Source organism: Gymnogyps californianus, chromosome 3 (assembly GCF_018139145.2).
Source record: "Gymnogyps californianus isolate 813 chromosome 3, ASM1813914v2, whole genome shotgun sequence".
Classification (NCBI taxonomy): domain Eukaryota; kingdom Metazoa; phylum Chordata; class Aves; order Accipitriformes; family Cathartidae; genus Gymnogyps; species Gymnogyps californianus.
In genome coordinates this window covers 10,555,363-10,569,231 of record NC_059473.1, presented here as the reverse complement: position 1 = coordinate 10,569,231, position 13,869 = coordinate 10,555,363, and the positions used below count along the sequence as shown (strand labels likewise).

General features: G+C 42.0%; 1 protein-coding gene across 4 annotated transcripts in view; it reads left to right on the top strand.

Annotated features, from left to right (window-relative positions):
• MEIS1 (Meis homeobox 1) overlaps positions 1-13,869 on the top strand; it is a 233,735-nt gene that overhangs the window by 15,192 nt on the left and 204,674 nt on the right. For 2 of the 4 annotated variants that reach the window (XM_050895204.1, XM_050895211.1), the window contains exons 1-2: positions 5,704-5,784; positions 6,047-6,233. In XM_050895204.1, coding sequence (XP_050751161.1) covers positions 6,162-6,233 — 72 coding nt within the window. In that variant the 5' untranslated portion in view covers positions 5,704-5,784; positions 6,047-6,161. Of the gene's footprint in view, positions 1-1,347; positions 1,393-5,703; positions 5,785-6,046; positions 6,234-13,869 lie in introns of those variants that run through there. The other 2 variants (XM_050895207.1, XM_050895206.1) reach the window with 2 other exon arrangements.

The window sequence follows — 13,869 nt, the reverse complement described above, 5'->3', positions numbered from 1 at the left end:
AGGAGACAGTCAGTCCCTCTGGAAGGCAATTACAGCATTTAAATATGAGTCTGAATTGCTCTATGGAAGAGGCTATCTTTTTTCGCTCTCCTCCTCCACCCCCATCTCTTCCCCCTTACCCCTCCCTGGACCATAAAGTCTGTCCCAGGTTAAGCAAGGTGCTTAAAATTTGGCCAGCAGAGTAGCATCTTGTGTCACCGCTTTCAGCACTAACTCCAGAGTTAGTTCATGCAGCCGTTCCTTGAGGAGTTCCGCAAAGCAGCTCCATCTGTTTGTCCAACCTAAAAAAAAAAACATTAGTAATGACAAGTAGGACTGACAAGTACGTGGACAGGCATGAGCGCTTTTCTAAAGATTTCTAAACTACCCCAAAGTCCTTTTACCCAAACAGTGTTACCATATACGACAGTTGACCTCAGACTTAGTTCTCTGAGCAGTGAGTTCAATTAGCTTTAATACTTTCAACATTTAAATAGTTAACAGTAAGCAAAGTTCTTTAGAAGCGGAGGGGGATGACTACATGTGCGTCTGCTGAAGTTGTCAGGCAACGATGGAAAAAAAAAAAAATAAAAAATATCTCTAATTGCTTCCAGACAATGCCTTTTGGATTGGGCTGTGCGAGAGCAAGGGGAGCTCATGCTCTGACAGGGGGACTGCTCCGAGCCAGAGAGGAGGCTGCTGCAGCCCTGCCATCTCTCCGGTCCTGCCTGGCGACCTTCTTGCTACCAGTGGAAAAAAGGCTACTTTGCCCAAAACGGCCCAGTTCTCCAGCTCTCCGCAATACCCCTCGCTAACAGGAAGCTTGTGGAAAGCTAAACACCCAGGGCGGTAAGCCAGCAGATCTAGGTCTACTGCTGGCTTTCTTCACGCTCGTGGGCTTGTCCTGTGGCTTCTCTGACTCTCCGTTCTGCCTGCCAGTAAAATCTGAGATAAATCTGAGCTGTTGAGGGCCATAGTTTGTTAGCTAATTTGTCCAGATCCTACAGTAGCAAGTGGCATCGTCTCGTCGATATACAGATAAATTCCTGCAACTTTCAATGTATCCTTAGCTAGAAGTATAACCCTAACACAAATCTTCCTGCTTTGCTATCTTTCACGTTGTTTTCTGGAGTTTGTTCATCTCAGTGTTGGCGGAAAATGGGATTCACATATTTTTTGCTGCAATTGGAAAACAAAAGCAGAAGGAGCTGGGAGAGACAGCAGCAGAGAGCACTGAAGAAACTTCACTGGCTGCAAACAGCATTAACAATCAGTGCCAGAACCGAGGGAGGAGTAATAAGGTCATATATTCTGTGATGACAAGTGGGAGAGCTTCTACTTGAACTACCAGGACTCAGCTCAAGCAAGTCCTGCCACCGGTCCAGCCCCGGCTATGACAGACCAGCCTCAAAGGTGACTTTTCAGGAAAGCCTAATTTCTGAAGAAGCATAGAAAAAACTGAGGTGGAAAGACAGTCAAAGTATTTAGCTCTTACTAGATTCCACGGAACTAATTAACTGCTCCCGAAGCCTCCACCAGCTTTAGCTGCGTTACGGGGGCAGACTGCAGCCCTGCGTTTTACTCTGCTTTGGCTCAGCCTCGGGCAATTCTTTATCAGACTTTTCTGATATTTAAGTGCTAGGCATTAGAAATGCAGCTTGAAGTGAAAGCTTGGTCTTAGTTTACGGTTGCATGAGGTGGTATTATTGAGGTTATTTCTCTCTGGGAAAATCTGTATTGGCCCTTGTCAGTCCACAATGAAGATACTTATCTTAGTACTCGTCCAGGTGATTGATTGTGTCCAGTCGATACTGTCCTGTGCTGATGTCTTTTTCTATCTTAGATTTTTTTTTTAAATCTCACTGTGGAGTTGAAACCACTTAAATATTTTATTGCAGAAAGTGTAGGCTCAGCATGTAAATTTAGCAGTTGAACTATATTTATATCCATACACATACACATACTTTTACAGACCCAGGGTTTTTATTTTATCTGAACTAATTTAATACTAAATGGTTGGATTGTAGTGGAATTGTTAACGGTGTATATGAGCATCATTTTATATCAGGACTTAAACAAGTCTCCAGTAAAGCAGTATTGTGGTTTCTTGCAGTTGGAAAGATCAGAGACTGTAATAAAAGGAGCCCAGAGAAATGGATGACCCTAATAGGAAAGAGATCCACAGGAACATCTTGAGTGAATTCATTGCTACATGTTGACATCCAGTGGAGAAATGGTCTCAGAAAGCCTCCTTTCATCGTCTATACAGCAATCTTAGGCAAAGGCCCCTGAAAGTGATGTTGCTTAGGTTAACCAGAAGCTTTGTCTTTCAGATGGATTTAAGAGTTTAGGTCACTGTCAACAGTCACTGCAGGGAAGACAGTGGAGGTTCAAGATATTTGTAAAGCACCACACTTCATCTAGAGCCTTCCCCGCTCATGGCTGAACTGGTGTAATTGAGTTTATGAGGACCCATCATCTGTTTCAGTCTAAAGTCAGCTGGGTTAATTTAAGGCAGGGCTGACTAGCTGGCAGAGGAGAGCACTTTAAACCTACCCCAGCCATTACTGCTGCAGTCTGGCCTACTGCCAGCGCAGAGTCTACAAGGAGTTGGAGTATATTTAGCTTCAGCTTATTCTCTGCCCCCTCAACTTACATACTGACCCATGCCAGCTGTGACTCAAGTCTTCCTGGCCCCTTTTTTTGACATCCTCCAACCTGCCTGCTTGTTTAGATTCATGCTGCTTGCTAGCGTGGTTCTTATCTTCGACCGTGAAAATTTGACTGTGCGGCAGGCTTGCTTGGAGACCTTGGCAAGTCATTTAATTCCTCATTCTTAGTTTGCAGATCTGCAAACTAAAGGATAACTCCAAGAGTCCCTCTAGGATGCTGCAAGGAGTGATGCTGGAGTGTTTGTGCACCACCCTGGTTTCTCTGTAGAAAATGGCGGTGTTACAATTAGCATAGTCCTACTTTGAAATCTTTACACTGGGTGTTAAAGTGCCTATATTTGGAAGTTTTACTTGTTTTGAAGGGTGGTGAGGGGTATTTTCCATGCACTTGTATGATAATCTCACTTTACCTGCATTTTAAAATACTTCCTTTTTTCTTTTAACAGTTTAACAGCAATAGTTTTAAAATGAGTTCACCTAGGGCAGAGCTGGGAAAAACTGAACGTATTTAATATAGCATATAACATATATTTGTAACATTAGTGAGACAAGTCAGTCAGGGACCATGTGTTTATTACTCCAAGAAGGGACAGAGACCTGCTGTTGTTACCAAAAAAATTTAGCCCTTACTGTATGTAGGGAAAAGTGCTCCAGATTATAGTTTTCTCCACCAAACACACACTTTTTTAATCTTGGAAGCTTCTTTCTCATCCATTCCAACTTTGACTTCAATTTTTCGTGGACAAAAAATGTCCGGCAGCTGTATAGGATTTCCACTTACAAATCATACAAGTTTTAGCACATCTCATAGGCAAGGGACTATGATGTACTTTATGATCTGATAAAAGTAAATCTGAGGGAGCTATTCCTAAAAGTGCCACTCGGGGTCAAGGATGAGATCACATCTGAGAAGGCAGCAACGGTATCAAATACCTTTTGTAAAACAATGATATAAAGGGCTTCAGAAAGCTGGCCTGAATTCAGGGGTCCTGATTGGCTCGTAGTGATGTCAACTATGTGCCTATAATGCCCAGTAAATGTCTCATTCTTCTTCCTTTTCAGGAATAATTGCCCCTTAATAACAGCAACAAGTGGATTTATGTCACTTGGGGTGCACTATGAGGTGACTATAATGTGCTCCAAATAGTCACAGTCAATGGGACTGAGGAGCAAGGACTGGGAGTTTTTGTCAGGCAGATTTTGCACCTTGGACACCTTTCTTGCCCCATCATGGCAGCACACATGCACCTTGTGGGTTGAAGTTCTTTACCTGCCTTTCCTGGGGCTACCAGAAGGTTCATTTTCCGGTGCAGTCTCATACATTGCTGGTTAATGAGAAAATAGCATTTTGGCAGCAGAGAAAGTCGCTCCTGTGTTCTTAGATCACAACTAATTCTTTCTGGTAACTCCAGGCGCCATATACAACAGCCTGTTGTCTAGGCTCTGCCAGTTCCGTGTCTCCTCTCAAACACGAGTCCATGTGAAATGGCCGTGGTCCACCATGATGACACCCAGTACAACCAGTTGAGAGAACAGATTTTGCTTGTGAAGCTCATTCTTGTTATTGTAGTCCAGTCTGGAGGATGGAGAGCTCACGCTGGGTTTCCTTCCAGTTGAGACATAGAAGTAGAGTTTGGAGAATCTTGACTTCTACCTAAGCTTGCCTCTGATATTTTGTGCAACTTTAGGACAGGCTCATTCTCTCTGTGCCTCAGTACGTGATATCCTTGAGGTAAATATAACCTGAAATGCTTGATAGGTTAGATCAGCCAAAACGTCGTGCTAAGATGACTATGCTTTTTCTGTTACCAAATGTAGGGTTTTCAGAGCATTATATCATGCCACTGTGCCATGAACATATCTTCAGGTCCCTGTCTGTAAAGGGAAGAAGAACTTAATTCCCTGCTTTACATGAACCTTCTTAGAAGCCCACTAAAGGCGATGGGAAATTGTGCTAATGGCAAGTTGGAAACCCATTTCATTCCTGGGCACATGAAGTATTTAGGTATTACAGTGATGATGAATATGAAACAATTAAGGTGGACCTTAATATGAAGAGGTCCACCAAGGGTATTGCTAGACAAGTGTAACTGCAGTGTTGTGCCTGACTCCTGCATAATCAGGAATATGGAGGGCTGAGGTTTTCAGAGATGCGTCCTGAATGTTCATAAATAACAAGAGCAAACTCTCTATTGCCTTGTGTAGTGATGTATGTATCACAGCTTGCATTTGTAGTAAAAGTCCATCCTTTTAATATAAAGTCTTCATGAAATAGAAGATTTCAGCTGTTTGGGATTTCGTTCACTATCTGAGAAAAGATTGAAATTATCGAGACAAATTCAGAAAGAGAGGATTAAAAGGTTCATAGAAAAACTAAGGGGTGTTTAACAGCATATGCAAAGAGTATTCTAGAGACCAGGAGCTGTGTATTTTTGCCATGTCATCTGCATGTAACATAATCTGACCCTTTTGCAGGTACAAGTATATTAAATAAATTCTCATATAACCTGTACAAAGACAGAGGAAGAGCACCTCTTAGAGCAGAGAGAGAAGGACAACAATATTTAAGGAAAGGGAAGGGGGGAACCAACAGGTTGATTATAAGCTTTTATTTTACTTTAAAATGTATTACTAATATATGCCTGTGGTCTCCTCCTGCTCCACAGTTGGTATTTTTGCAGGTAATGCATGTGTTCTATTAGTAATTTATTTTAGTATTTTAGTATTTATTTTAGTATTATAGTAATTTACACCAGCTTGGACCCTAATCTAGCAATGTTAATTGAACAAGGCTCTGGCTAGGGGGGGCCGTTGCTCCAGGCAGACCCACTCGGAGCTCTGCTCACCTGAAGCTTGTTGCAATTCGAGAGCCTTTAACTTGGACCCAGGTGTCCAAACCACCTGGCAGACATCTCAAATCAGAACTGAAATACCCTGCCCGCTGCTGCCCCGCCAACCTGAGCAACCTCTGAGTCAATGATGTTCACCTGGTAGGGTCAGGAAAGGGAACACAACCTAACAAAGAACTCTTCCAGAGGGCTGGCTGGGAGTTGTGGTGTTCCTGATGGTCCTATCCTTTTTCTTCTGCTTGGGCTGGAAGTTGTGCCTGAGCGGTTGCTGCCTCCCATTGCTGGTAATGCCTCTTGCTGACCTTGGGTTCGGATTTGTTTGCTAAGCTGGGATCTGTAAAACTGCAGTCTAACAATTCCACCACTTGTTCTAATTTAGTGAGGGGTGAGAATTAACAGATGGTGTCATTATCAAAAGCTGTTCAAGTGTTGAAACAACATAAATCTCACAAATACAGAAAAACAAATACAAACTGCAGTAATTTTTCCAATATCTGTTGAATAATAATCACACTTTGCATTTATACAGTGCTTTTTAATCCACAGCTTTTGAAGTGCTTCCAGATTATAACTAAAGCTCAGTCCAGATCTGTGAGAGAGGCAAGCATAATATTACTTGCTCTACTGACGTTCAAGGTGCGGCGCAGAGTGTTAGAGGCTTATGTTGGAGATCTGCACTGGGACTCTGGCTTCTTCTCCTGGCTCTGCTACTGCTTCAGCTGAATGGTCTTGGGTAAGTGATTTCATTTCTCCATACTTGAATTTCTCAGTTTCTAAACAAGGAATGATAATGTTTTGCCTCCTTTGTGAAGTATTTTGTTTTTGACAGATGAGAAGTGCTATGTTGTAAGGTGTGGGTGGTGTTGTGCTAAATATGAAATACCTGGTCTAGGTTTTCAGAGGGGCTGAGAATATCAGGGTTCTGACTGGAGTCCTGCTAGAAGCCTGATGTTTAAGTGTCCCAGCGTGAACGCTGTAAAACAAAGGTAGGTTTTTTCCCTCTCCTTATTGGTATCCTTGCTAATCATTGAAACTTCTCAGGAGCTTTGCATTCCAGCTTTCTGCATATTACATCTTCATAGTATACCAGTGTGTTTCCTTTGTCTTCCCTGTGCTCCTGCAGGTGTAAACGAGTGGTCCTGCAGTTAAATTCAGCAAGTAATTGTAGTAAGGAAGTGAAATGAGAAAAAGATTTGAGCTCACTTTCTCACACACTCTATATTAGGACTTTGTGATAAGGCCGTGTTTCAGGGTTAAAAGAAACAGATATAGTCAAAATCATGTCTGTTGGTAAAGTTGGGTGTTAAGACTCTGCGTAACAATAGTAGTGGGTCTTATAAAAAAGATCAGCGTATGATCATTGCATTTCAGAGTTGCATGTTTCAGAAGATAATATTTATGGTGTTGATAATATGTATGTTTTGGTTGGCCCAAAGGATCCAGTGGTCCTTTGTGATAAATGTTTTGAAGATCTGTATTTTTGTAATAAATATTAGTGGGGAGGGAGAAGAGAAAGAAGAAAAAAAAGACGGAAAAGAGGAAGGCAGGGGGGAAACAACCAATATTTTGAGAGGAGAAGCTCTCAGATTAATCATGGCCAGTTCTATCCCAAAAACCAAAGTTCATGTATTTAACATTTCCTTACTTAAAAACTGCATTCATATGAGTATTAGTACTGGAAGGGACCTTTTGCGTCATTTACTAGATTTGTGTTAGTGAAGTGGTTAGGGATTTGTTCTTCGTTCCTTTGGGCAAATGTTATGGTACAGCTTGTATCCGTGTGGTCTAAAATCTTTCATTCCTAAAAGGAGTCAGCAATGCTTGAACAGCTTCCTAGGAGCAATCCCTGGCCTGTGGCAACCCCTGAACCCTACTTGGCCGTTGGTAAGGAGGGAGCTAATCCACCCAGGCCAGAACTGTGCCAGAAAGTGCCACTATATCAACAAAAAGAGGACAGTGCTGGAGCCTAATATAAGCCTAATCACTGGCTTCACTCCCAGGCTATAGCAGGTGGTCATGTCCTATAAACCATCTGAAATCCCTCTGAAAGGCTGGAGTGTGTCTTAGTTTCCAGCGGTGTCCAGGATGGATGTATTGTGAGCATACATTCTTTTTCAAGAAACATGATTTCACACAGATGTCCTATAAGCTGTTGTATTGCATGCTGAATGATGTCTTCTCCTGCCAGAAAGTCCTGCTAGTGGCCTGATGATGAGGTAGGAGTGCCAAGGAGACAGCACGAGCCAGGGGTGTTGCGTTGCCCCATCGGGTACTATGTGGGCATAGTTTGGCCTTCGCTCTGTCAAACCTGGTAGGGACTTAGTCTTGAGACTCAACATTTTGTTGTTTCCCTTTATACACCAGAACGTTATGAATGAGACTTATTTATTTATTCCTTTGGTCTTGGTCAGATGAAAAGAAGAAAGAAAAGACTCCTTGAGACTTTTCTAGCTTTGACAGCATTTGAGGCTTTATAAATGTGGGTTTCAGCTGCGCTTGATGCAAGTTACTGCAAACTGGCAAACCAGCCTGTAAGCCAGCACAACACAACCGCAAGTTTGGCAACAAATTACCGCTGCCAGATGCCTTTGCTGTTCCTTTAGCTTTCTATGGATTCGAGGCACTTCACTCTTTTTCTTTTTCTTTTTCTTTTTTTTTTTTTTTTTTTTTTTGTTGTTGGAAATACTTTCAAAGTAGAACATAGTGTTTTGGGTTGTCTAGCCAAAGTTTAGCTGTCCTTTTGCATCTCTGCCAAACTTCCTGTTTTCAGCAAAAACAATTTATTATCTTGCTGGTTCTTTAGACCTGAAAGGATTTGCAAGCACAAATAAACTTCTGGGGTTTTTTTTCAGGGCCTTTCAAAGAATAAACTCACTTGCTTCCTCTCAATTATGTGGTCTATATAGCAAAGAAAAGTATTTAACCTTTGGGCCACTAGCAAGATTCAGAAAATGTTCTAATTGTGCAAAACTTCTGCACTCTGAACTTTTAAAGGACAGATAATTATTTTTTCATATGCTAGAAATCTTTGGTTTCAGGTGGTTGGGCAATAGCATCACTCTGCCACGTGCATGTTAAGGGAGTTTGGAGTGAGTTAAAATTCGAAATCTTTTAAGAGATGATTTTAAACATTTTTAGTAATTGACTAAAAGGGAATGATATACTCTGTTCAGGAACGCTTTGTTCCTAAAGGCTTATTATTCATAATCTGTGGCCACGTTGTCACAAAATGGAAAAGTGACAAGTAGGCAGAAGCCCTCCTATTTAACAGCTCCACCAAATCAGATCTGTAAGTAAGAAATTAGGCAGTGAAGATATCCATTGTCTTTGTGGAGGGAAAGCAAGATGTTGTTGCAAACCAAAGCCCTGCTGCAAAGGAATTGTAGAAGAATCTCCTCTCTAAAAATGAAACATATGTAAGTTATCCAAAAAGAAAAAAAAAAAATCCTTGTCATTCATACCCAATGCCACTGTAGCACAAGGGAGCTTAACAAAAGCGCGTTTGTAAAATTGACTTCAGCAGGAGTATGTTTTCAGGGTAGGAGGTGGTAACTTGGCATTAGACAGCTATTTCTCTGTGTGCTTTCAAAAATTATTACGCATTACCTGCAACTGTTGGGAAGATGTTGAAGTCTATTTTTTGTACTGTACTTCAAAGGATTTGCAAATTCTTTGAAGGTGACTTAACGGCTATTAAATGATTCTGAAGGGGGGGGGGGAAAATCGAAGGCTTTCCAAAAAAAAATTTAAAGGATATGTTTAATATTAGTGTTGGAAATGCGCTATAAATCCTCAAAGTTTATGTGTATCACCGTCTCTGAGAAGGCATTTATCATAGCAAAGGGAGAAGGAACAATTTATGGAGGGAAGGATCTTTTTAGGAGTTTAATACGTTCCTCCCCGTGTCGTAGGAAAAAAAAAAAAGGATATTTGAGCAGAAGCCCCCAGCTACACAGAAATCCTTTAACAGTTGTAATGTCCAGGCTGTACGTTGGCAGGACGCTGCTGCTGTTTTCCTAAGGAAAACTGTACTTTAAGCCTTTTTTCAGCAGTTTGGTGTCTTTTGTAAGGTAATTATAAAAATAACAAGAACCTCACAGTGCCAAGTAATAGGAAGATGTGAAAAATGTCATTTAATATGTGGAAAAAACCCGAAGTCTGAATAGGGAAAGTAAAAATGCTGCTGCTTTGAACGGGATACTGCTATTGATATTGTTTCTATTATAGTCATATCAATTAATAACTGTAGGAAATTCTAAAAAGTGCCAGGAAGAGAAATGCACGTGTGATTTACCAGTTGGAAAGACGTTTCTCTAGAGTCAGTTTTAGATTCTTGCTCCTTTAAAAACACAAGCCTAGAGTTTTGTTAAGAACTCTATGGTCATCCTTTCGAAGGGAAAGTGTTTAAAGGGATATTGGAAATAATTTTTGATACCACTAGCTTCAAAGAAGTTAACTGCATTTAGTATCCTTGGCTTTCAGCTTAATTCGTTAAATCATGCTGCTTCTGAAATTTATTGCAAAATTATTGTTCTCTGGGGAAATAATTACCATTCCTCTTACTAGTATTGGGGGGTGGGGATGTGCATATGTTTGTCAGCAGAGGAATTCAAGTCGACGAATTTAAAGGAAGCCTTTTGTTCAGTAACACTGAGTCAGCATCCTAAAAGGAAAAGGATGCTTGATCTATTGATTCTTGAATAACAGGGTTCTGTCCTATTGAGAGGAAATGCTGCTTTGATACAGTTTTCCTCCAGGTGAAACTAGACTGACCTGTAAGGGTTTGTATATGAAATAGGGCTGGTGAATCTGGGCTTCCTATTAATTTTCATCTTGCTGCAAGGTAGCAATGGGATTTTGGCTTTCAGGGCTATCGGTTGGCAGTGTTCGTCAAGCAAGGAAGAGGCGTTTAGCATCTGGCAGGGTTGAGCCTGTAGTAAAAGCCTTGATTCTGGGTGTCCTTACCTATGCTATTCCCCAAAAGAAGGAATTTAATTAATGTGTGTGCACTGCAAGGGCTTTGACAGAGGGAAGTAAGCAGCAGGGAAGTTCTCCTGGCAGAGTAAATACCTGGCCTGAGACTGCATTAACTCTCCAGGGAAGGATTTTGGTGGGATGCTGGAACAGATGTGTATCGCAGCACTCCCCAAGTCTCATCTAAACCGACCCCCATCTCGGTGCGGAGGCTGGGCACCGGAGCATTCCTCGGGCTTTTTAGGAACGTGAGTGTTTTGTTCCAGACCGGTGAGGGTAGGCACTCGCCAGGGAATTTGGAGTAGAGCCCAGAACCTCCAAAACTGGAGCAGAATGTTTCGGTGAACTCCATGTCTCTTGTGTGTGTTGTCCTCCCGTTAGTCATTAATGGCCATAAAGCTTCCAGCCTGGCCATATACAATATCTGTATGCAGCGCTTTCTGCAATATACCATAAAGAGAACCGTTTGCATAGTTTTCCATCGTCTGAACAGAGTTTCTCTCTTCCTGAACCGTGCAGCACATTGTGGCATTGGCTGAGAAGCAGTGTTGACCACCTGGAATAGTTTGACGTCTCAGTTCAGGAGCAGAAAGCCAAACTAGGGGGTTTCTTAGACCTCCTCTGGGTACGTTTAGCAGTGCAAATGAGAGCCAGTTGGATTTTAATGATTGTCTACTGCACACTACATACTGCAATGCATGGAGGAAGGGGAAAGGAAAGGGTGGCTGTGGCTCATCAGCTCCTGGCTTCCCTGTCAGCTGCAAGAAGCAGAAGAACAAAGTTTTGTCGAATCCACTAGTGACTGTAACTTGACAGAAGCTGGAGGTTCCAATGCTTATAATAAATGGATGAGAAGTGCAGACGGTGGTGTGCTGTGCTGTCTTTTGAGACGTAGCATAGCCCTCGGACAGGTGCCGCCTGGCCAGTGTTCCCCTGGAGAAGGTGAGGACCAGGATGATATCTCCAGTAGCTTGGAGGCTGGCTTGGCTCTTGGCTCAAAACAGAAGTTTTAGATGTGCATAAATGACTGTTTGTGTTTGACTCTTTCTTTTTTAACGCTTAACCAGTGTTCCTAGTGAATCCGAGGAATTGCCTATAAAAGTTTCTACATCTGTTTCCTTCCTTAGGCTCTGTAGGCAGCTTGTCGGTCATTGCTTATATCCCATTTGGGGCAGGGGGGGAATACTGTATTTATTTATATTTATTCAGCGTGTCTGGAACCTATCCTGGATTTAAAGCATCTCACAAATTTTAAAACAAGCCATTAACAAATACTAGATGCACCCATTTCATATTTCAGTTCATCCCTTTCCCTGGAAGTGATTTTTCTTTTAATTAAAAGTCTTTTTCCCACAAAAAGCCAAGCACCTTGCCACACCAGCAGAAACCTGCACCTCCCTGAAAGTGCTCCATCCCAAGGTTGCTGGAAGTGACTTTGCAGCGGGTTGTGGACCTAGCTGTAAGAAAAGATGGAATATGCTGTATGGCCTAAGCTTTGAGAAACTAGGACTGGAAGAGCACTTCACAATCAAGTGACCTTTAGGAGATCCTGTTTTCAGGTGCATGTATCTTTGCTAAGTTGAATCACTTTGGTGACGTGCTTTCCACTCCAGGTATCTACTCTAGACTGCAAAATTTCAGCTGAAGCAATCCAAAAAATAGGGCTGGGGGGTGGAGCAGGGCAGGGGGGAGGCTGGAACAACAGTGTTTTGCAATAGTAGAAAAAAAAAAAAATAAAGGCAAAAAAACAATTCTGGTGATCTTTTCTTTAAAACTGCATGGCACACCCATGCTTTGGAGCAGAGGCATGAAAGCTGGCAACGAACTGGCTTTTGTTTCAAGGATATGCCTTTTGCAGTTTCTGTCAAAATCCACCCAAATTTGGCAAAGCTGTCAGGCTTTTAACAAACTTAGTTCATGCATATTCAGCAGCAAGGAGTTGGATTTCAGCGGTGCGTACGAGACTCTGCCCAAAGAGCCGCAGAGCCTCTCTGAGTTTGCCTCGGCCCCAGGGCAGGAGCGCTGCAGGGTGGAAGGTGAAGATGTGCTTTCCATGCACTGCCCGTTTCTTCAGGGCTTTTAGAGGATGGTGAACACTTGTGCTAGGAAGCCTACACCTCTGCGTTAGTTTATTTTTTCCGAAGCAGTCTTGAGGGCTATCCAATTTGGATGTAGGTGAGAAGAATGGCAGGGCAGGCAGCGTGAGACCAGAAGCCTGGGATTTGGTTGGAAAGGTGAAGGACCGGAAAGGTGGGAGAGAAGGAGCGGAGAGATGATGAGCCCTTGGGGAGGACTTGGCAAGGGGCCAGGGCATTGGACTCTGGCCAGAAAGATGGGGAATAAGGGAACGAGGTCAGGAGATGAGGCTGGAGCCTGGAGGGGCAGGGTTGTGAATTAAGGGACACTGGTTTGAAGGGGTGAGGGCTAGCTGGGGAGGAGAATAGAGACAAGAGTTGGGTTGAGGTAAGTGAAGCTGGACAAGGGTCTACCTTCTGTTATTCTCTCACTATAAACTTTATCTGTGCTAATTCCAGGTTAAATGTGTTCGATGAAATAAAAATGCCAAGTGCCAGAATGAAGGTTGCCCTAAAAATTCAAACATCACTGCCTTTGATCATGTTCCTCTTCCCATGTCAGCGCGCGGTCTGCAGGAACCGGGATTTAAGATATTTGGCCAGGTTCTCAGCTGGTGAGAATTAGTATAACTTTATCAATAGTTCTGTACTGATTTATACAGATAGCCTGGTCCTATAAGCATCTTCCCACCTCTGTTATTTCCTTACATGGTTCATGCCTTTAAAGGTAATAAAGATGTGGTCTGGTACTCTCAGACCTGTCGGGAGGCTGAGGTTACTTATTAGTAGCCAAGAGCAGAATCTTTCTCTTCCTCTGTAAATTATCTTCATTTTACTGTGTTTTAAAATGCATCACTTGAAAGTCTAAAATATTTGACAGTCTGTAAATGTATTCAAACTACTGCAGCATTTAGCAATGGTCAAATATCTAGCTATACATTATATACTGTCACATATATGTAATATATGTGCAAAAATGTCACCAGACAGAATAGTTATGTGGAAAATATTATAATAAATGTAAAAATTGTCATCATCTACTGATGAAAATGACCCTAATTTATTTGGACCACCGACATGCATATATATCTTCGCTCTGACTCTTTATTCTATAATTTTAATAAATAACTTAGTTTTACTATTTGTTTTCATCATGTGCAATGCCCTGGGATGAGGTGGAAGTTGGAATGCAGAAGATATCGAGTGGAAATTAGTAGGTGCCTTTCATTTTCTAAGTATAGTGAAGTAAAGTTTGAATGAGTTTTAACATTCTTGAATATTTAAATGCCCTGGGGCATCTTGTATTTATGGGGGCTTTTT